Source organism: Geotrypetes seraphini, chromosome 3 (genome assembly GCF_902459505.1).
Source record: "Geotrypetes seraphini chromosome 3, aGeoSer1.1, whole genome shotgun sequence".
NCBI classification, from domain to species: domain Eukaryota; kingdom Metazoa; phylum Chordata; class Amphibia; order Gymnophiona; family Dermophiidae; genus Geotrypetes; species Geotrypetes seraphini.
Genome location: NC_047086.1, coordinates 190,077,447 through 190,098,803, shown reverse-complemented (window position 1 = coordinate 190,098,803; position 21,357 = coordinate 190,077,447). Strand labels below are relative to the sequence as shown.

The 21,357-nt window shown below is 43.0% G+C and overlaps 1 protein-coding gene across 1 annotated transcript in view; it reads left to right on the top strand.

Annotated features, from left to right (window-relative positions):
* ITGA5 (integrin subunit alpha 5) overlaps positions 1-12,222 on the top strand; it is a 239,741-nt gene extending 227,519 nt beyond the window's left edge. Inside the window, exons 28-30 of the mRNA XM_033937236.1 lie at positions 2,388-2,489; positions 4,643-4,765; positions 10,088-12,222. Of these exons, the coding sequence (XP_033793127.1) occupies positions 2,388-2,489; positions 4,643-4,765; positions 10,088-10,171 (309 nt within the window). The 3' untranslated portion in view covers positions 10,172-12,222. The remainder of the gene's footprint in view (positions 1-2,387; positions 2,490-4,642; positions 4,766-10,087) is intronic.
* Positions 12,223-21,357: the final 9,135 nt, after the last annotated feature.

Sequence of the window (21,357 nt, the reverse complement as noted above, 5' to 3'; positions counted from 1 at the left end):
TTCACAATAGTGAAGGGGATATTTGTGAAAGGGAGGGGAGATGGGTTTTATTGAACTTTGCTCTGTTTTATTTGTGTTTATAAAATGACAATTGTCAGAGGAGAAGCTTCTGCCCAAACACACGCGACTGCAGGGCGGTACTGGCAGGCTTCACCAGCATCAGTTTCTTTTCTAAAGCTCTGCAAAGGGAGGGAGATAGATAGATTTGGCCAGAGGGAGGGAGGGAAGGGGCCACACGCGCAATCGGTGACCGTGCGCCTTCCCTCCCTTAAGTTTCTTTACGCCACAAAGGTAAGGGGGAGGGAGGGAGATTCTCAGGCCGCTGAAGGGCGGTGAAGTGGCGAGAGGGAAGGGTGGATGCTGCGGGAACAGGACGGTGAAGGTGACGGCGGGGACGGGTCAGTGAAGGGGATGGTATTCCGGTGACGGGGACAGATTTTTTTCCCCGTGTCATTCTCTAATTAGCGTGAGTTGCCAGCGCTGGGATTGTTCAGTGTGCAGTAGCTTCTTTGTGAGCAGTCACACAGGCTGCCTCTTCCTAGATACAGCCTGAGTCCTAGAGTATGGCCCTGCTTTGCATTCAATATCCCCTCTCTTACCTCCTCCTGAGACGATATCTTTAGACTTCTTTCAGCTCAGCCTCTGATGGGACTTCAGTGTTTCTCTAATTTTCTTTTGGCCATGTCCATACTCCTGTTATATAGAGATTTCTCTGAAAATGTAGGTGTGCTGTGGCCTTGAAAAAGGTTAGAAAATGTTGTTTAAATTAATGTGTTAGGGCTTTTAAGATTGTTCTTACAATGAATGATTCATTTCTAAAACTATATGGGGCATTTCTATAACTGTGCACCTGGCACATAGAGGTAAAAAGGCAGTACAGTATTTCTTATCTATGACCCTTTAACCTTCTGTGGGTATAGTACAACCAAAATGGCTATTTAAAACACACTTATTTGTAAATGAGTTTTGTTGTTGAATTATGACATGTAGAAGACTGATGAAGGATAATGCTTTTGTGTTTTATACTGTTTTCTGTCTAGAAATAGATCATGTATGTTAATTTGTAATCCGCATTTTCGCTGATTCAAAATTATTCACTTCAGTGAATTGATACGAATTGATTTGTTTTCTTAAAAAATCGGGCTCACCGATTCCATGACCAACCCTCCTCCCCACATACCTTCAGGCCTCCTAAAGCGGGAGCGACAGCACTCTGGCAGCGAAAAGCCTGTCTTAAGCGCTGCCTCTTGCTGGCCGTTCACTGTCACTACAGCTGCAGCATTAGGAGGCCCGATGTCAGAGCTCACATGGGGGTTGTCAGTCGAGAAGTGAAGCATAGGGGCATAGGCGCCAGCACTGTGGTTGTCCAAGCAGCCCCAATATTTTAAGGACCTCACGTGACATGTTACCCTCGGCCCCGTTATCTGGCTTCTCCCTGGCCTCCTGGTCTCACTTTAAAAACTAATTGCGGCCTGCAGAGGATTGCGATTCTAGCAGGCTGTTGTTGGCCTCTGCCACGGTCCATCCCAGTCCAAAACAGGACATTTCTCAGCCATGTTTCTATTCTATTCTCCTTGCTGGCTGAGATTTATTGAGCCCTAATTTAAAGTTATCTGATATCTTCAGTCAGAGGTGACTTAAATATTGACCATAGACATCGAAGTTATATTTGTGCAAGGCTTTCTGACAGTAATGCAAGAAAACGAAGCTCATTAGAAATGATTTTTTTTTTCTCAGCAGGTCTAACCTCAATGATTTTACAACTTCTCCTTACCTCCTTTCCCCACCACAAAATCTGATTGAAGGGGTGACCTTTACAGTCCTGTCCAACTGCAAATATGCTACCTTGGAGGCTTCCCCGATTATTCTCATAGCCTGAGGAGAGATATCACAGCCAGCACAGACACTGACCCATCACAGAGCTTAATGAGACCTTCTGAGTTGCTTAGTCTTGGAGTCTGCCAGAGAGCATGAACTGTCATAGCTGCTTTGGGATCCCTACACTGGTGCACCCACGGTCTTTATGGGCCAGTGATCCTTCAAGCTGCATGAATCAGCTGCACAAGTGTTTTGCATTAGTGCTGAGACAGAACAGGTCTCTGAACTCAATGCTTGTATAGACCTCTAGTCCAGTGGTTCCAAGCCCTGTCCTGGAGAACCACCAGCCAGTAGGTTTTCAGGATAGCCCTAATGAATATGCATGGGGCAGATCTGCATGCCTGTCACCTCCATTATATGCAAATCTCTCTCCTGCATATCCTGAAAACCCGACTGGCTGGTGATCCTCCAGGACAGGGTTGAGAACCACTGCTCTAGTCTGTGGCCTCCATTTCTCCAGGGTAATTAGTGCTCTTAAGTTAGAAAGTGTTCCTTTCTTTGCCTTTCAGAGAGAGAACCAGCCATTCCTACTGCAGTGCGAGGCAGTATATCAGATCCAGCAGATGCCCTATAAAATCCTGCCCCGGAACTATCCCATGGGATCGTATCAGGTGAGTACTGTTCACTGCTAGCTGGCAGATGGAGGGGTCCCTTCCCTTGTCAACTTGAGAGAGATGCACTGGGAGAGAGACAAAGAGATGGACCAGGGGGGTAGGGAACACAAGCTCCTGAAATCTGAATTCTCTGCCTGAGCTCTGCAAACAGAGAGATGCTTTTTCTGTTTGGGAACTGGATAGTTGTATAAAGGGCACCCATATGTGTGCATTCCCAAAATGTGTGTGCAGTTATATTGGGTAATAAGCCAATTAAGGGCAATAATTGAGCGTTAACAATCTATTATTGATAATTGGCGATATTCTATAACACTGCTTGCCCAAATACCATAGTGCTTGCCAAAATACTATAGTGCGTAACCCAAAATAAGGTATGGCCATAGGAGGGGCATGGACGGTCAGGGGTGTTCCGGAAATTTGTATGCAGTGTTATAGAATACCACTGTTGCATGCCCAAAATTAGGCATCAGGAATTACACCTGAATGGCACCCACTGTGGGTGTGGGAATTGGCACTACACTCTATTCTATCAAGGGTGCCCAACCCTGAGTGCCCTCTGTAGAATAGCGTTGGGCACAAATCTTTTTTCTGACACCCAGATTTGGGCACCCTTCACTGAATCTGGTCCTTAGTGTTACTGTGTACTAGAATCTGTGCACTCGGCTCCCAAACTGATAATTCAAGGGTCCATAATCTACTAGTGGAGGAGTGGCCTAGTGGTTAGAGCAGCTGCCTCAGCACCCTGAGGTTATGAGTTCGATTCCCACTGCAACTCCTTATGACTCTGGGCAAGTCACTTAACACATCATTGCCCCAGGTACAAAATAAGTACTTGTCTAAAATATCTAAACTGCTTTTGATTATAACTGTTCAGAAAAAACAGGAGATTCTCCCCTCCTGGGTCGTGGAAGGCAAAAAAATGAACAAGAAGGTGACTGTTTGGTGCTCAGTCTCCTTTATTAGATAATATACCACTAACTCGACATGATCATGTTTCGGCTCCAAAGGCCTGCCTCAGGAGTCTGATTTTGTGATCTGAGGAGAAAGATATCTATGGGTTCACAAATGTGTGACCCATCTCTTTTAGTCTTGAAGAAGACTGTTTATTCATCTGTCGTCAAAAACGAACGATTATGTGAAGTAAAACAAGATATTTGTGTTCAATTTGTAACCCATATACAGTGGCCGAAGACAGTGCTGTGATCCCGTTTGGAACAAGTCTAAAAGCAAACGGGTTCGCAGCACTATCTTCGACCACTGTATGTGGGTCACAAGTTGGACACAAATAACTTGTTTTACTTCACGTAATTATATAGTTTGTTTTCGACGACAGATGTATAAACAGTCTTTTTCAAGACTAAAAGAGATGGGTCACACGTTTGTGAACCCATAGATATCTTTCTCCTCAGATCCAAAATCAGACTCCTGAGGCAGGCCTTTGGGGTCGAAACACAATCGTGTCAAGTCAGTGGTTTATTATCTGCTAAAGGAGATTGAGCACCAAATAGTCACCTTCTTGTTCGTTTTTTTGATTATAACTGCACAGAAAAAGCAGTATATCAAGTAACATCTCCTTTACCCTGTAGTGTTGGTTGTTTTAGCTGCCGCCAGTGTTATTCCTGGATATTCAGTGCCAAACCATGTTTGGGCACAGGTATTGAATATCCTGGTTCATGCAGCTGTCTTATGTGGTTAAGTGCGTTATTCAGCACTTAACTGCCTAAGCAACACCACAAAGGTAAGACTGACTTGTTCAGTGTGATTAACTGCATAAATGCTGGCTCTGTACCCACGCCCCACCCCGGACCGCTCATCACATAACCAGCTTTGAGTTTGGGGGTCTGTGGTGATGCTCAGCAGCACTAACTGGTTTAGTCCTCCTGAATATGAGCAAATAACCCTGCACAAACCATTTAACCAGCCAGGAGCTGTTTCTGGACAGTTAAATTGCTTTGAATATCAGTCCCTTACTGTGTATGGGGCAATGAAGCCTGAAGGCTGAGTGTATGACACAGATCTAGAGGCTGTTCTCACATGTGGGTTCTCTGTGCTGACCCTTTCGCTATATTTACTTGTTTGCTCGTCTTTGTAGTTGTGTAAGAAGCCTGCGTGTTTTCTGTGCTTCATATGTCTGTCCTTTGGTTTTAAAGGTGAACACATCAATTCATTGGAGTAAACCAGAGAGCAATTACGGGGTCCCCTTGTGGATTATTATCCTGGCCATCCTCTTGGGCCTGCTCCTCCTGGCTCTGCTAATCTATGTCCTGTACAAGGTAACTCCAGATTTTGCAGTTAACTCCTGGTTCCTTTAGCAAAGGGTTTTTATGATTGCCACAATAATTATGCATGAGATCTGTGTGCATACAGTAGAAGCAGTATATGTAAATCAATCTCACGCATATTCATTGTGGAAAACATGACTGGGCTGTGGCCCTCAAGGACCATGATCAGTGTTCTTTGTGGCTGTGCATCTTTTTTCACAGTCCCATGCAACAGTTCTGGGCTGCCGCATACCCAAGAGTAGCACTTCCTACACCTCTCTCTTGCTGCCACCCTGTACACTGCTGCTGCATTTCCAAATGAGCAACAGCAGTGGCAAAACAATTGGCCTCACTCTCCCGAGGGGCCACATCTGTATGACCGACAGCCGGCTCTATACCAGAACCAACAGAGGACATCGGAGGGGCATGACCAGCGGTACGTACTGAAGTTGCATGTGCAGCCCCACAGGAGAATTCTAACAATGGGTAGGCTGTTTTGATGATGATGCTTGTTTGGAGAAGAATCAGCAGCCGGAGTGTCAGGTGGGGAGGAGAAAAGACAGGAGGGAGATGTGATGAAAGGGGGGAAGAGAGATAAGGAAGACACTGGATGGAAAGAGAGAGGGGACTGATGCTGTATGGAAGGGGGGAGCATCACAAGGAGATACTTCTGGAAAGGGAGAGAAAAGGCAGAAGCTTTATAGAAGGGAGAAACAGAGGGCAGATACTGGATGAAAGAGAAGAGAGAAAGAGGGCAGATGTGGGGAAGAGACAGAGGTTGAACATGATGGAAGAGGGGACATGAAAGGAGAGAGTGGGCAGACACTGTAAGGAAGTTGGGCGGTGAGACAAGCGATTAATACTGGATGGAAGGGGGGGGGTCCAGCTTGAGTTTGGAGGCCAGTTGACACAGTAATCCACTCACTCAGCTTTCTTTCTGCATCCAGTAAGTCAATCCAAACAAGATTAAGTTCTGAATCGAGGGTTTCTTTGAATTTTTCAGGCAAAAACCATAAGACACTTCAGCATAATGATATGCAGACAGAGGTCATAGAAAAAGTTAGTCACTTGGTTTCTTTTAGATTTTCTGGTGAAAGTCCTTGTACAGTTTTACTCTCTCTGTCTCTCTCTCTGGATCCCTCCTCCAGAGAAGTGTTTCTCTTCAAGTCTCTAAGTAATTTTTGATTTGGGCTTTCTAAGCACAATGTCTTTTTATAAGTAGTTCCACAGATGGGAGTATTTCTGATTACTTTATTCTTGTAAGTGTTAATGGAACTCTCTCCCCTCCTACTCATTCAGGCTTTTACTGCTTCTCCCATGAAGGCAGAGGTCGTGGTGTGGTGGTTCCACCAGTGCAACAGCTGAATGGGCTCTGTTACTCTTTCCATATTCCTTCTCCTCTGGTCACTGGCTGAGCTAGCCAATCATGAGCTCCCCTTACATCAGTGAGGCAACAGCCAAGGAACAGAAGGCAAAAGATAATCCCTAATGAATATGCATGAGGTAGATTTGCATATAAGAGAGGTGATATGCATGCATATTCATTAGGGATATCTTGAAAACCCGACTGGCTGGGGGGGTCCCCCAGGACAGGTTTAAGAACCACTGTTCTAAGTCAGCAATCCAAGGTATGTTTGTGTAGGAGCTTTCAAGGAGGTTGTTTCATGAAGGCATATGAGGATGAAATGGTGCCTAACACTTATGCGCCACTTGGCGCTTTTATTGCACCTACTGGAGCCTAAATTAACTACACCTAATGGCGCCTAACGCAGACACCTACTGTCATACCACACCGATTCTCAGCCCATTTTAGTTATGTGTCAGGAGGCACCCTGCTGAATTCCACGCACAACTTCAGTTAGTTTTGAATGTTTTGAATGTTTTGAATTGACTTTTGATGGTGTTTTCAATTAAAACGCCAATTAAAGTCAATTAACAAATTTAGGGTTGCGTGCTGATGTCGGCTAGGCATTACTGATAAGGAGGTGAGGAGTGGCCTAGTGGTAGAGCTGCTGCCTCAGCACTCTGAGGTTGTGAGATCGATCCTAGTGCTGCTCCTTGAGACCCAGGGCAAGTCGCTTAATCCTCCATTGCCCCAGGTACAAAATAAGTACCTGAATACAGTATATGTAAACTGCTTTGAACATGTAACCACAAAAAGGAGGTATATACCTTCCATCCCCTTTCCCTTTTATAGAATTCCCCCCATAAGTGCATGTGTTGCGTATAGGAGGGGCCTCGAGTTCCTAGGCCAATTGGCGCCTTACGCCCCTCCCCGGTGCAGCCCAGGAAGGGAAAGGCCTGCCATTTTGGAGAGGCAGGCCTGCTGGCTGGAGGAAGTAGGCATCCCTCCAGCTGGCCAACATCTGAAAGGTATAAGGCGGGGGGTAAATTGGGGGTGCCGGGGACCCCACAGCGGGAGGGAGTAGGCATCCCTCCTACCGGGGAGAGGGGGATTGTTGGGGGGAGGTGGCAGGAAGGAGTAGGCATCCCTCCTGTCAGGGAGCGGGACTGTTGGGGCCCAGTGGCAGCTGCAGGAGAGAGTGGGCATCCCTCATGTCGGGGGATGGGAATCACTGGCAGAGGGCATACCTCCTGCTGCTTTCAATTAGGAGGGTTTTTTAAACGTTTCTTTTTTTGGGGGTGGGGGTTTGGTGTGGCCGGGTATGAGCTGTCAAGCCTTATTTTCCTGTCAGAGCCTGAGTCGGAAAATTTTTGCCACAAATGTGGCACAACGAGGTTAGGGAATCATAGAGGATCAGTTGGAGTGCTCCTTTTTTTACCTTTTTAATATTAATGACCTTGCTGTACTACATTTGCATGGCAGAATCGGAGACTGCTAGGAAGCTCAGCAAAGGCTGTTCTGATAATAATCAGCCAGTAAAATTACTGGCACGCCAAACTGGCTGGAACCGGTTTAGTGACCATGTTAAGGGCACTGTAACATTTGAGAATCCTCCCCTGAGGGACTTCTCATCTCGGAAGCTCCTGTATTCCTATCTGACTGGTTTTCAGCTTTTCTCCAAGGACGTACTTTTAGAGTAGTCACTGAGGGATCAATATTTCAGGATAGAACGTTAAATTGTGGAGTACTTCAAGGGTCAGCCTTGTCACCAGTTCTGTTTAATATCTTTCTGAGCCCCTTGGCAAGACGAATTCAAGAACTAGGAATCAGTACATACATTTTTGCAGATGACATCTTATTAGTCTATAGACTATCACATGCAACTTTAGATTTAGGTCCTCTTTTTTAGATGGCTTAAATAAAATAGAAGGTTGAGTGAACATAAATTGGTTCTAAATATATCCAAGACTATAATAGCATGTTGTATCTCAGGAGATAAGACAACACCGCAATTAGATTTTTCTTTCAATAAATATAGTATAAAGCTTGTAAATAATTTCAGGTACTTAGGGATTATAATCAATTGTCATCTAAACTTTTGAGGAGCAGGTTTCAACCGTGGTTGCTAAAGGTTTTGGGGCATTAAGACAGCTTAGAGCCATTCGAGATTTTTTGGATGAGAAATCATTGCACACGTTAATTCATGCCTTTATATTGTCAAAATTAGATTATGGTAATTTAGTATATGCAGGTCAAGACACCTGAAGCACCTGCAAACGGTGCAAAATGCTGCAATTAGATTATTAGGCCTTGCATATATTTGTGATCATGTGACACCTTTGTATTTAAAATTCCATTTGTTACCAATGGAATTTAGGATCAAATTTAAGATCTTGATGTTGGCACATAGAGCATTATTTCAGCTACAGCCTTCATATCTTTCTAATTTGGTGTTATTTAATGCCCCAAGGCATTTATTATGATCTTTGAATGACAATAGGGTAGTTGTTCCTCATATCTCGAAGGCACATCTTGCATCAAGTAGAGATTATGCATTCTTTTATTTAGTTCCGCGGCTATGGAATAACTTGCCCATAGACTTGAGAAAAGAAGAATCTAATATAATAAAACCCTAAGCCGCGCATGCGCACTCCCATCTGTGTGCTCCCATTTTCCGTGCACTGTAGGGCACCGCAGGTAGGAGTGCGCATGCGCGCGCATCTCTCTCTCTCTCCCCTGAGGTGGATTTTGGCGCGGTGGATGTCAGCAGCTGCAGGCCGCAGCTGCTGGATGCGGCATCTATCGGCGGCTGCTGGCCGCTGCAGGCCGTGGCGGGCGAGCCCAGATAGCCCTGAAAAGGAAAGCAAAACAGAAGGTTCTGTGTCGTCGTCTCTGAGTGGCAGAGATTGAAAGAAGAGGAGCAAGAAGCTGTAAGGTCACTGGAAGGAAAAAGAATAAAGGAATTGGCAGATGAAAGAATCGTGGCTGAGAGTGAGGCTGTTCATTTTTAGGAGGCTGGCCAAACAGACAGAAGATGGTAGTCAAACACACAAAAGGACAGGGAGCTAGGGAGACAGATTTAAAGGAAAAAAATGCACAAGGAGAGAGAGACACACACAGAAAAAAAAAACAACAAAAGGAGAGAGATAGGAAAAAAAGACAGAGAGACATACAGCAGCCAATGAGACAGATAGACAGACAGTAGCCAAGGAGACAGACAGTAAATTGTTTTAACTCTTAAGTCTGCACATATATTCTAGCACCCGTTAATCTAATGGGCTTAAACACTAGTCATATATAAATTTTAAAAGACATTTAAAAGCACATTATTTTCAATTGGCTTTCTCAAATTGAAGAATTAAGTCCGAGACTGTAATCTGTATTTATGTAATGATTGATTTCTGTTATGGAAATTTTTAGTTGTATATATTAGTTATGGTTTATTGAGATTTGATTGTTTTACTATTATAATTTTTATTATTAGAATTGTTATTATTGAGATGTTGATTGTTATAGTATTTTAAGAAAAAAAAATTAACTTTTGCTTTTATTCTTTCTTCTATTTTTAAATGGAGTTCTTTTCTTAATGAATGTGAACTATACATTGTAAACTGCTTGGATCCTTTTTAGGCTGTTAATGCTGTATATAAAGTTTTTAATAAACATATGTGGCAGTTCTGTGGTTGCTTGAGCACCCCTGGTATTGAGAAACTCCTTCATTGTGTCCATGGAGAAGCAGATCATTTTGAAAAATTAGCCCCATATTTGGGTAATTCTCATGTTGACTGAAAAAAAAAAATAGGTCATAGCTGTGGTACAGGAGTCCTATCATAGAAAGATGGGTGGGAATGGTGTGTGGCCTTTACACACTTTTTAAAAAATCGATTTGTGAGGTTTATGCTACTGATTATTCCATACATAAGTATTTCGTATGCAGATATTTGTGTATATAATGTATCTGATTTGTGGTTTCTGTTTTTTGTTTATAGCTGGGCTTCTTCAAGCGTTCTCTACCTTATGGAACTGCCATGGAAAAGGCCGAACTCAAACCCCAGGCTACTTCTGAGGCCTAGGCCACAATTTTCAATGTCATTTTTCCCTCCCATTGCTGCCAAAGATGCCTGATGATGAAAGACAAAAAATATTTAAGAGCTGCTGGGCAAAAACTGTGGGACAGAAGGAGCAGAGGACCTTCCTGTTCCAAATTTTGCTGGTTGGGGGAAGGGGAATGATAACCCTCCCCCCTGCACCCCGTTTAGAAGTGATGTCCTACCCTGCAACTTCAGAATGCCCTTGTCCCTTCAACTGCCCTCCTTCAGAGGTAGAAAACCCTATCGGAAGAAAATGGCATGGACAAAGACTTCCCTGATAGCGGAAGGGGGATATATGCCATTAAACTGGCAGCTGGAAATTGTTAAGAGAACAGACTGAAATTTGATGGAACATACCAACAAAACATAGGAGATGCAGTGACACAAATGCATCTATCCCAGGGATCTACTGGTGAGAAGCAGTCATGGAGAGGCAGGATGTAGATCACTTCCCTTTCCTCAGTGACAGGATGACCGAGGCTGTTAAACTTGCTGGGTATTGCCTGGAATGTAACAGGCATGATATGACCTCATCCAGCTTGGAATATTGCCTTTTTCACCCATTTTCATTTTGTTGTAAAGTTGGGGTGACTTCCTTTTAACACATACAACAGTGCAGCCATCACATTTGGCAATACTAACCCAAGAAAGACAGCTTATGGTAACTTGGGTCTGTTATGAATGTGGAACTCTTGCTGTTGATTCTGGGGTTGGGGAAACCCAACAGAAATGCCACAGCTATAGGGGGGTGGGTGAAGATATTCCCCCAACTGAAGGGGTGAAGCATTGACTGCTAAGCTTTGGGTGCTTCGTTGGTGAAGACAGTGACTGGATTCTCCAGCGACAGGTCAATACTTGAAAGCTGAGGGATGTGCCTTTAAGGAAGATCTCCATTGAGACCACCTGCTAAACTATGGGTAATTTCTCAGCATGAAGTGAACTGTTTTTAAAAAATATTTCATGGCTAATACAAAGATACAACTGGGATAAAGTTCTTTCATCACATCTGACCATTTGCTGAACCCCAAAACCCCAATCTGAGTTAAAGGAGACAGCCATTTTGTGTTGCCTGGCTTAGGTGACTTCCTGTTGAGGCAACAAGACTTCCTGTAACAGTAAAGTCAGTTCCTTTTAGAAATGCACTACAGTTGCCCCTGTAAGCTAATGTGACAAGAGATAAAAACAAGATTGTTTAGTAAAGGTGGTCACCCTAGGTATTGGTCTTAAAGAGCCACTGATGCCTCAGGAAAAATATTTGGGCACTGTTTATTTTTTTTTTATAGCATGGTTTTATTTTAACTATTTAATTTCTTTACCAGGAGCAAATACATTTTTGACAGATAAATCATTCTTCTCCAAGGGCTTTCTGAGCTATGTGGGTTTTCAGCAGTTTTTGTGACTGTCTCTGGGAGGATTCAAAATGTTAAGAATGGCCTTTTTTTCATGTAACAAGTCCATAAGCAATCTGCAAAAGTTATGTGTTTGAACTTCTGTAATTTATTTTTTTCTCACATAAAAGGATGGATTTTGTACTGTTGTATTACAAATTGTTTGCTCTAACAGAATTTATTAAAACCTCATCATATTTTTTTGTTTCTGGTAACTTTTAGTCACTTTTTCCCAGAGATGGTCACAAATTTGCAATGCCTGAGAATAAAACAGAATGGGGTTGGGGGAAACAACTGGAATTGCCAGAGAGACTTGGAGGGCATAATTACCATTTCCAAAGTACTCCATGAAGGTATCTGGTGCTCTTTAAGGAATAAACTAAGATGCCAAAGATTTTTTTACAGTACAACAAAAGAACCATTTATTCCTTAAAAACAAAAACTACCCGACCCAAAGCCAATTCATTCATTGGTTCCAGATTTCATTTTGCACTGATTCCAGAACCGATTTTCAAAGGCCACTTTATTAAAACTAGGAAGGCAGGAGCATGGATTCTCATGCCCTGACATGCAGATGAGGAGATGCTGTTAATTTAATGTGTTGGAAGTGCAATAAAGTTTTATATCTGATTTTTCTTTTTTCTACATCGTGTTGTGCTTGCTTTGTTCTGTTTTGTGTCAGTTAAAGTTTCTGAGTACTGTAGAGTGGTGACATAAAGCCAGTGTAACTGACTTGTTCTTAATCATGAAATGGCCATAATTATTGTCTGGGGAAGGGAATGAATTATATTTCAAGACTGGGGTAAGGGAAAGCAAATTGCTGTTAATCCTTGATTTGATATTCCCTATACACCTTTCCCTTCTCTTTAGAGTTAAGTAGATATTTGCAAGTGTCTTTACAATTCATGACTTAAGAAGTTTTAGAGAGGGCAGACCTTTTTTTGTTTTGATAGTCTGTTCCTCTGGGCTTCTTGCTGAGTTGGACCCAGGGCTGAGATCTCCCATCAATAGTTTGCATGGGGGAAGGTGTGGATCCAATTTTATTGCAGTCATTGCCGTGGATACAGCAGAGCTGCTTTTGGAGCTCTGTAGTCATGCCCTGATGCTAGACACTAGATGTCACCCTTGTGTAAGAACTGCCCCTTAAATCTTAATTCCAAAGTTTAAACAGATACGTTAGGAGTTTACAACTTTTCATAGGTGGAGGGATGCCAAAAGAGTAGTCCTCCCTTACAATTTATTGAGCAAGATGAGGCTATGCTCTCTCTCTAATTTGAAATGCTGGGAAATAGGGAGGTACAGGTGTAGCAGACTTTTTCTCAGAATCTTCTGAGTACAGTGGAACACTGATTATCAGCAGAGGGTAGTCCGGATAATCAAAAATCCAGATGATTGGGGTTAAATTTTTTTCTTTTGTTTTTAATTAAAAAAATACCTTCAGCACAAACAGCCCCCCCCCCCAACAAGAATAGACAGCATTACCCCTTCCTCCCTGAACAGGTACCTCTAACCCCCCTCCCAGACCCACAGGAAAATATCACAGGCCTACCTTGTTTCCCTGATGGTCTAGCAGCAGCGCTGGGGCAGGGGCAATCCTACTCGCTCCTACCCATGCTCTGTCAGCGACAAAAATAACTGCTGAGACTTCCAGGGGCAATCTCATGTGGCTAGGAGGATAAGAATAGTACTTCGGGAGCAACTCAAATATAAACTGAACCTCCCCCCCGAAGCAATCCGGATAATTGGACATCCAGATAATTGAAGTTCGTATAATTGGCGTTCCACTGTACTTGAAGTAAGGAGTGGGTGGGATGTGTGCATAGCCAGTCCTACTGCTCCTCCCCCTATAACACTTCTCTACATCTTTCCTCTCCTCTTCCACTTTTGCCCCCATTCTTCTCACTCCCATATTCACCTGTTTAACCTGTTCTGCTACATATACACAGGAGTTCATACATTTGGTTATTAATCCACGCTTGCGAACCACTTGCAGAAAGGTGTTAATCACATCTTTCAGTTCCTCTTTCACCAGTGGAGTATAGCTCCCTCTTCAGTTTTTCCTTCTGCAAGTGAACCAAGAAGAGGCATGCGATGGAGGATGCTGCAGTTACCCCCATCGTCACCCCCCTTAATTTCCAAGTAATATTTAAATTCAAACCCCCTTAATTTGCAAGTAATATTTCAAATTCAAAATAATTACAATCAGTTCCCCTATATCACCCCAAATTTTTTTTAAACCATCAGTTTTGTATATCCAGTTGGATAACCACTTCCCTGATCAAATCTATTGCCTCACATTGGGGGATGTTAGTGTATAAGTCTTTGACATCCAGGGTAGCCAGTATAATCGGCCCCCTAAGGGTCACATTCATGCATCAGATGGGTGGAATCCTCAATGAAAGAAGGAATTTGGCGAACTTGATTTTGCAGATGGAAGTCTAAAAATTGCAACAAAGGCTGAAATAACAAACCACTTCTTGAAACTATAGGGCGCCCGGGGGTACTATTAAGATATTATGTACTTTAGGAATAAAACAAATATTGGGTGTTTTAAGATGTTCAACTGCCAAATATTTATATTCCTTTAAAGAGATCACTCCATTATTCTTTGCTGCATTTAAACAGGCTAAGACCCTCGGACCAAACTCATTACTAGGATTTACATTCAACAAACCTTGGTAATATTCACCATCTGATAATTGGCAATGGGCTTCCTGATCATAAGCTGCCCTTTCTAAAAGTACCACAGCGCCACTGTTAAAAACACTGAGGCATTAGGCGGTCTAAAGCACCTACACAGGCATGATGCATATGAAGTTAGATGCTGGGAATGCAGGCCCGGAAAACCCATTTGTGGTGCCTGTCTTCTGTGTTGGCGTGATTCCAAAACCGGCGCCAGTATGTGATTAACGTGATAAGTGGCCGCTTTTAAAGCGGCCGTTGATATCAGCACTGGTTCAAGAATCCAGGTCTTAACTTATTCCAGTGATTTTTCTGACGGAACAACAACAACAAAAAAAAGTGGAAAATCACTGGACTAAGAGGGCCATAATCAAAAGAAATGTCTTGTCCAATTTGGATGTAGGGTGCTAGTCGCCCAAAGTCGGCACCAGTAAAATGTCCATTCTCAAAAAGTATGTCTAAGCTATTCTGTTTTTCAGAAATCGTCTATCTGAACATCCAAACGTTTGATCATCCAGATTGCCACTACATCTATCTTTATATCAAATTCTCGATCAAAAATTTGTCCAAGTCCCAAACACCCAGAACAAGATCTTTTGGATGTGGGAGGGGCCGGTATTGTGATGGACTAGCTACCCAGACATGGCAACAGAGCAGTGGGGCACCTTACAAGAGCACTGCTGTGAACTTCACAAATAGGGTGCCACATAAATATCTCACCAGAACTCCCTTATAGGTTATGGTGAGCCCTGCAAAACACCCACTATACCCACCTGTCTATAACCCCAATAGCCCTTATGGCTGCAGGTGGTTTGGGGTTTTTTTGGTGGGTGCACATGTTCCACTACAAATGTAGTGGTTAGAGTGGCTTACGGGCCTGGGTCCTCCTCTCTATGGTTCACTAGCTCACCCCCAGACTAAGAGACATGTGAGCAGCTCTACTAGGCTTTCCTATACTAGGTGATGATGTTCTGGAGACAGGTATGTATGTTTTTATTCTAATTTTTGCAGGGGGGGAGTGAGGAGGTCAGTGTAGGGGTATTTACTTTGTCTCCACAGTGGTTATCTGGTCACTTTGGATGCCTTTAGGACATTTATATCTGTTTTTACATTGTCTAAGTCATAACGTATAAGTTCCATCCAGGAAGTCTTGTAAAACCTTCGATTATCCCTGCAGGTTGACTAAATCTAGGTTGGCCCACATCTCGCCCTTCACACGCCTCTTGATATGCCCTTTTTTTAGCTCTCGATGCACAGCGGCATTCGGAGGCCTAAAAAGTCCCTGAATATGTCCAAAAAGACGCTTTGATTATTGGCACTTGGATGACCTGTGTTAGATCGTCCAAGTGCCAACCTGGGCAGGTTTTTAGACGTATTTAAGTTTCAATTATGAGCCCCTAAGGGTATAGCCCTCGATGGAGACTGCCCCAATTTTGTTGGCTGGTCTGAGACTGCCCCAATTTTGTTGTCTGGTCTGAGAACTTTTCAGCGGCCCCTCGTAATTGCAACAAAATTCTTCCTAAAACCTTGGTATCAGTTTTTTACTTTACTGTTGAGGAATCCCACTGAACTTTGCAGATATTCTTTTAATTCAGACCCATTTATAGGTGTTCATGCATGAACTGCTAGATTCATGTTCTGCTATATCATCTCTATTGAGTTCAAGTCAGGACTTTGATTAGTTTGATCCAAACTGAAATTTTATTTTTTCTCAGCCATTCAGATTTAGAGTTGCTTTGGTGTGTTGAATTATAATTTGCTGCGTAACCCAATCATTCTTCAGCTCATGGCCAGATAGATAACCAGACATCATCTTTAAGAATTTTTTGGTACTATGCAGGAATTCATGGTTCTTTTAATGATGGCAAGCTTTCCAAGTCCTAAGGCAGCAAAGCTGCCCTACACCATTACCCTACCACCCCAGGTTTGATTATTGGTATGATAATCTTACTGTGAAATACTGAATTTGCTTTATGCTAGACATGATGTGACCTTTGTTGTCCAAAGAGTTCTTTTTACGCACCTGGCCATTGAACTGTATCTCAAAATGCTTAGGGTCATCCAGGTATGCTTTTGCAAAGGTGAGAAGAGCATTGATATTACTCCAAGATCGCAGCAGTTTCTACCTTGTTACTCCTACGAATCCCATTTTTCTCCAGTCTCTCTTGTTGTGGCATCAAAAGCACTGATCTTAGCTGAGGATAGAGAGGTCTGTAGTTTTTTGGATGGCCTTCTAGGATGTTTTGTTGACTCCTCAGATGAGTCGTCACTGAGACCCGGATGCACTAAACTCACCGTGCGTTTAAAGATCGTCACAGTAATTTTGGAAGGCCAGCCACTCCTGGGAAGATTTGCCACTGTTCCAAGTCTTCTTTTTCTGGAGATAATGGCTCTCACAGTGGTTCAGTTGTGTTCTAGAGCTTTAGAATTAGCTTTGTAATCCTTTTCAGACTAACATTTCAACATCTTTTTTTTTTCTCATCTGTCCTGGAATTTCCTTTCATCATGGTATGACATTCCTGTAGAAACCTTGGGCCCCTTTTTTTTTTTTTTTTTTTTTTACAAAGTCACAATAGTGATTCCCCTATGGCAAATGCAAAAAAACCTATTCAATTCCTATAGACTTCAAAGCATTTGTTGTGGGAGAATCGCTATCATAGATTTGTAAAAGGGGCTCTTTGTGGTGACTCTAACGGTAAAATTCAATATATAGTGAGGTGTAAATTCAACAGTACTGGCCATATTAACATAAGAATTGCTGCTGCTGGGTCAGACCAATGGTCCATCGTGCCCAGCAGTCCGCTCACGCGGCGGCCCTCTGGTCAAAGACCAGCGCCCTAACTGAGACTAGCCCTACCTGTGTGCGTTCTGGTTCAGCAGGAACTTGTCTAACTTTGTCTTGAATCCCTGTAGGGTGTTTTCGCCCATAACAGACTCAACTGGATCTAATTATCAATTTAAATTTGGTTGATTGTATAACTCAGGGCAATTACTTTTTCCACATGGGTCATAATGGATGTTGGATAGCTTTCGCTGGTTTTGACAAAGCTGCGGTAGAAGTTTATACCGTGGGCCAGCAAGGAAAATGCCTGGCGCTCATAGAATTCCTATGAGCATCGGACCTTACTGGTCTGCGATAGCAACCTCTACTGTGGCTTTGTAAAAGGAGCCCTTTGTTCCTTAAATAAATGATGTAATCATTTAAACACTGTTGTGTTTTACTCAGGTGCCCTTTGTCTATCTAATATATTTTGTTTAAAGATCAGAAACCATTTAGTTTGACATATATGAAATAAGGGAAATCCTGAGGGGGACAAAACCTTTCCACATTACTATAGACAGAATTCGTATTTTATAAAGCACATCAACAAACAAAAAAAAAAGACCGTCCTCTCCCATTACATTACAGAAGAGGCAGTACAGTGTTCCCCAGCCGTTCACGGTCCCGGAAAAGAAGAGGGCAGCAGGAGAGGCAGGAGAGAGTAGCCAGAGCACCGCAAGTGCAGGAAATCACTCACAGTATGCTCCAACTGCCTCTTCCTGCACTAAGTCAGGTCTTATCCAATCAGGAGCTGCTTTGACACGCAGCTCCTTAGTGGATAAGGCCTGACTTAGTGCAGGAAGAGGTGGTCGGAGCGTACTGCGATTGATTTCCTGCACTCACGGCGCTATGGCTGCTCTCCTGCTGCCCTCTCCCACTGCCCTCGGTAGGCTCCCCCCATGAAAACCCGTATTTGCGGTTTTTTTGAGATTTGCGGGGATTCCTGGAACGGAACCCCCACAAATATCGGAGGAGTACTGTATCTCAATAAATGGGGTTAAGAACCACTGCTCTAGTCTATGCCCCTCCCCACCTACCTTCTTTTTTGCTTCTTCACAAAAGGCAATAATCGAACCATTACTCAAGATAAACACATCATTATACATGATATGTTCAACCATTAAAATTTTGGGTGTTACTTTCAATCGACAGTTCGCTATGAAGAACCAGATTGATGTAATTCATAAGGGATCTAATTCTCTGTGGAAATTGAGCACTATTAGATCTTACTTTGAAACTGCTGCCTTTAAAATCCTGGTTCAGTCACTGTTGTTGAGTCTTCTTGACTATTGTAACATCATTTATTTATCAAGCACTAAGAAAAAATATGAGTAGGTTAAAACTGATTCAAAATAACGCAGTTCGATTTGATTTATGGCTTGAAGAAACACGACCATGTGATGCCTTTCTATCATGAGTTACATTGGTTGGCTCCCCATGGAGGCTCGTGTTATATTTAAGTTGGGATGTCTATATTATAAAGTTGCTTTTGGTTTGGCCCCCTTATATTTAGCAGACAGATTCTGCATAGCGTCCCATAAGAATAATAGAAAGTCACATCCTTTGTTTGTTTTTCCACCTGTTGAGAGATGCAAAAGCAAACTCTACCATGAATATACCTTAGCATACCAAGCAGCTCATCACGATAAAGATTTTCGATATCTACTGTCTACAACTAGTTCCTATGAACAGTTTAGAAAACAACTGAAAAATTTCAACTTCTCAAAAATTTCTGAACTAATCGCCTTTATTATACCACTTTTATAAACTTTTGTAAACCGCATCGAACTAACAGTTATGCGGTCTAGAAGTCTGGTATTATGTTATGTTCTCTGCTTATTGTAGTGACCATCCTGAGGCAAACTGTGGATCATGAATCCAGTCCTCAAGTGCCATTACTACCCATGATCCCTCCTCCACTATCATCTGTGGAGGACATAAATGCAGTCTGCACAGAATCTCTCTTCACTTAGGGTCTTTTTAGAGGACTGTCTGGGTGCCTGGATGGACTTTCTAAAACCCAGCCATTTGTCCGGGTTTTCAAAAGCCCTGCCGTGCCTGCAGGGCCTCTCTGAGCATGTGTAGATAGAAACATAGAAACATAGAAGATGACGGCAGAAAAGGGCTATAGCCCATCAAGTCTGCCCACTCTGCTTACCCACCCCCTGTCTATGCCCTAATGACTCAATTTCCTTATCTTGACCCTCGTAGGGATCCCACATGGGTATCCCATTTATTTTTAAAGTCTGGCACGCTGTCTGCCTCGATCACCTGCACTGGAAGCTTGTTCCAATGATCAACCACTCTCTCTGTGAAGAAATACTTTCTGATGTCGCCATGAAATTTTCCGTCCCTGAGTTTGAGCAGGTGCCCTCTTGTGGCCGAGGGTCCCTTGAGAAAGAAAATATCATCTTCCACTTCGACATGTCCCGTGAGGTACTTAAATGTTTCGATCATGTCTCCCCTCTCCCTACGTTCCTCGAGAGTGTAGAGCTGCAATTTGTTCAGTCTCTCTTCGTACGAGAGACCCTTGAACCCCGAGATCATCCTGGTGGCCATCCGCTGAACCATAGAAACATAGAAGATGACGGCAGAAAAGGGCTTCTGCTGTCACATGCATCCGCATATACGTGGAGGCCCTCCAGACACGGCGGGAAAGAAGAGGTGGGGCTGGGGGGTGGAATGGGGCAAGGTTTTCAATGGAACAGGGTGGGGTTTGAGGCAGAACAGGGCAGGTCTAAGCGTTCAGGATTTTACCGTTTGAAATATAGTAACCCTATCTTCACTTACCCCAATTGACTCTAGAATTGAAGACTCGACACTGGGATCAGACTGGGGACTTCTGCATGAAACAGTCTCTAAATTACCCCATATTTTTTTCTTTAATACTGAGGCTAAATACATAATGAAGATTCAGCTTCTGAGAAGTAATTTCCAGGGTCCACTTCAAGTGTGCCTGCCTAACTTTCAAGATCCTTCACGGCATTATTCCTCCCGTTATTCCACTATCTTGGAATTCCTCTAATCCTAATTCCACCAGATCCTCCCAAAAATTAAAACTATCCTTCCCTTCTATAAAAGGTATATCCCATGTTGGAAAACTAGGGACATCCCTCCCCTTTAGAATCACTGAGCTCTGGAACAACCTTACATTCCCTCTCCGAAACTCGAGCTCCCTCCAACTTTTCCGAAAACATCTGAAAACTTGGCTTTTCTCAAAAATGTAACATCCACCCCTCTCTGGTACCCTAATACCCTCTTTATCTTCCTTACACTTAATTCTATAACCCTCCTTTGGAGTTCCTTTCTATCTTAACCCTGTAAACCGTGCTGAGCTCTACGATTGTGGAGAAGATGCGATATACAAACCTAAGGTTTAGTTTAGTTTAGTTTAAGTGTGGGTTTGGTACAATTTGACTAACAACAGTTTGGGGCTCATTTTCAAAAAAATGAAGATGTCCAAGTGCTGACTTTCAAAACCAAGTTTTTAGACATTTTGCAGATCATTTACCCTCCAGGATGTTTAAATGTTAAGGGGGCATTTTAGAGGCACATTTTAGGCAGGCTTTGGGCAGTCTTAGCACTAGGATGTTTTGTAGGGATAATCAAACATTTCCCAAGATGTCCAGAACCTTAAACGTCCATAGGTAGACCTGTTTTAAAAGCATCTAAGGGCCAGAAAGATACCCAAACTAACCAGTTGACCACTGAAGGGATGAAAGCATGACCCCCCCCCCCCCACACACACACACACACACTCCCCCAAGTGCTCACTGACCCCCTCCCAACCCCTAAAGATGTAAGTGAAACAGTACATTTCAGTCTCTATGCAACTGTGGATATTAGGGGATATCCTAGTAGAGTAGCAAGCAGGTGTCTGGAGTAGACTAGTGGGCAATGTAATGAACCACAGGGAGGGCAATCTTGGCCCACAATACCCGCTACATTTATGGTGGAAAGTGTGATCCCACCATAACCCTACTGTACTGCCATGTAGGTGACAGCTGCAACCACAAGGGCGATTGGGGTGGTAGGTGGGTATAGTAGGTTTGTGGGGAGTTTCGGAGGGCTCACCATACACTATAAGAGTGTTATGGTGGTATATGTACCTGGCACCTTTTGTGTGAAGTTAATTTCAGTACCCCTTAAGTTGTCCCACTGTTCTGTTGGCATGTCTGTAGAGGCTATATATATATATATATATATATATATATATTTTTTTTTTTTTTTTTTAGTTTGATGAATCGCTTATTTAGTTTTACTAAGCGAGGTACAAA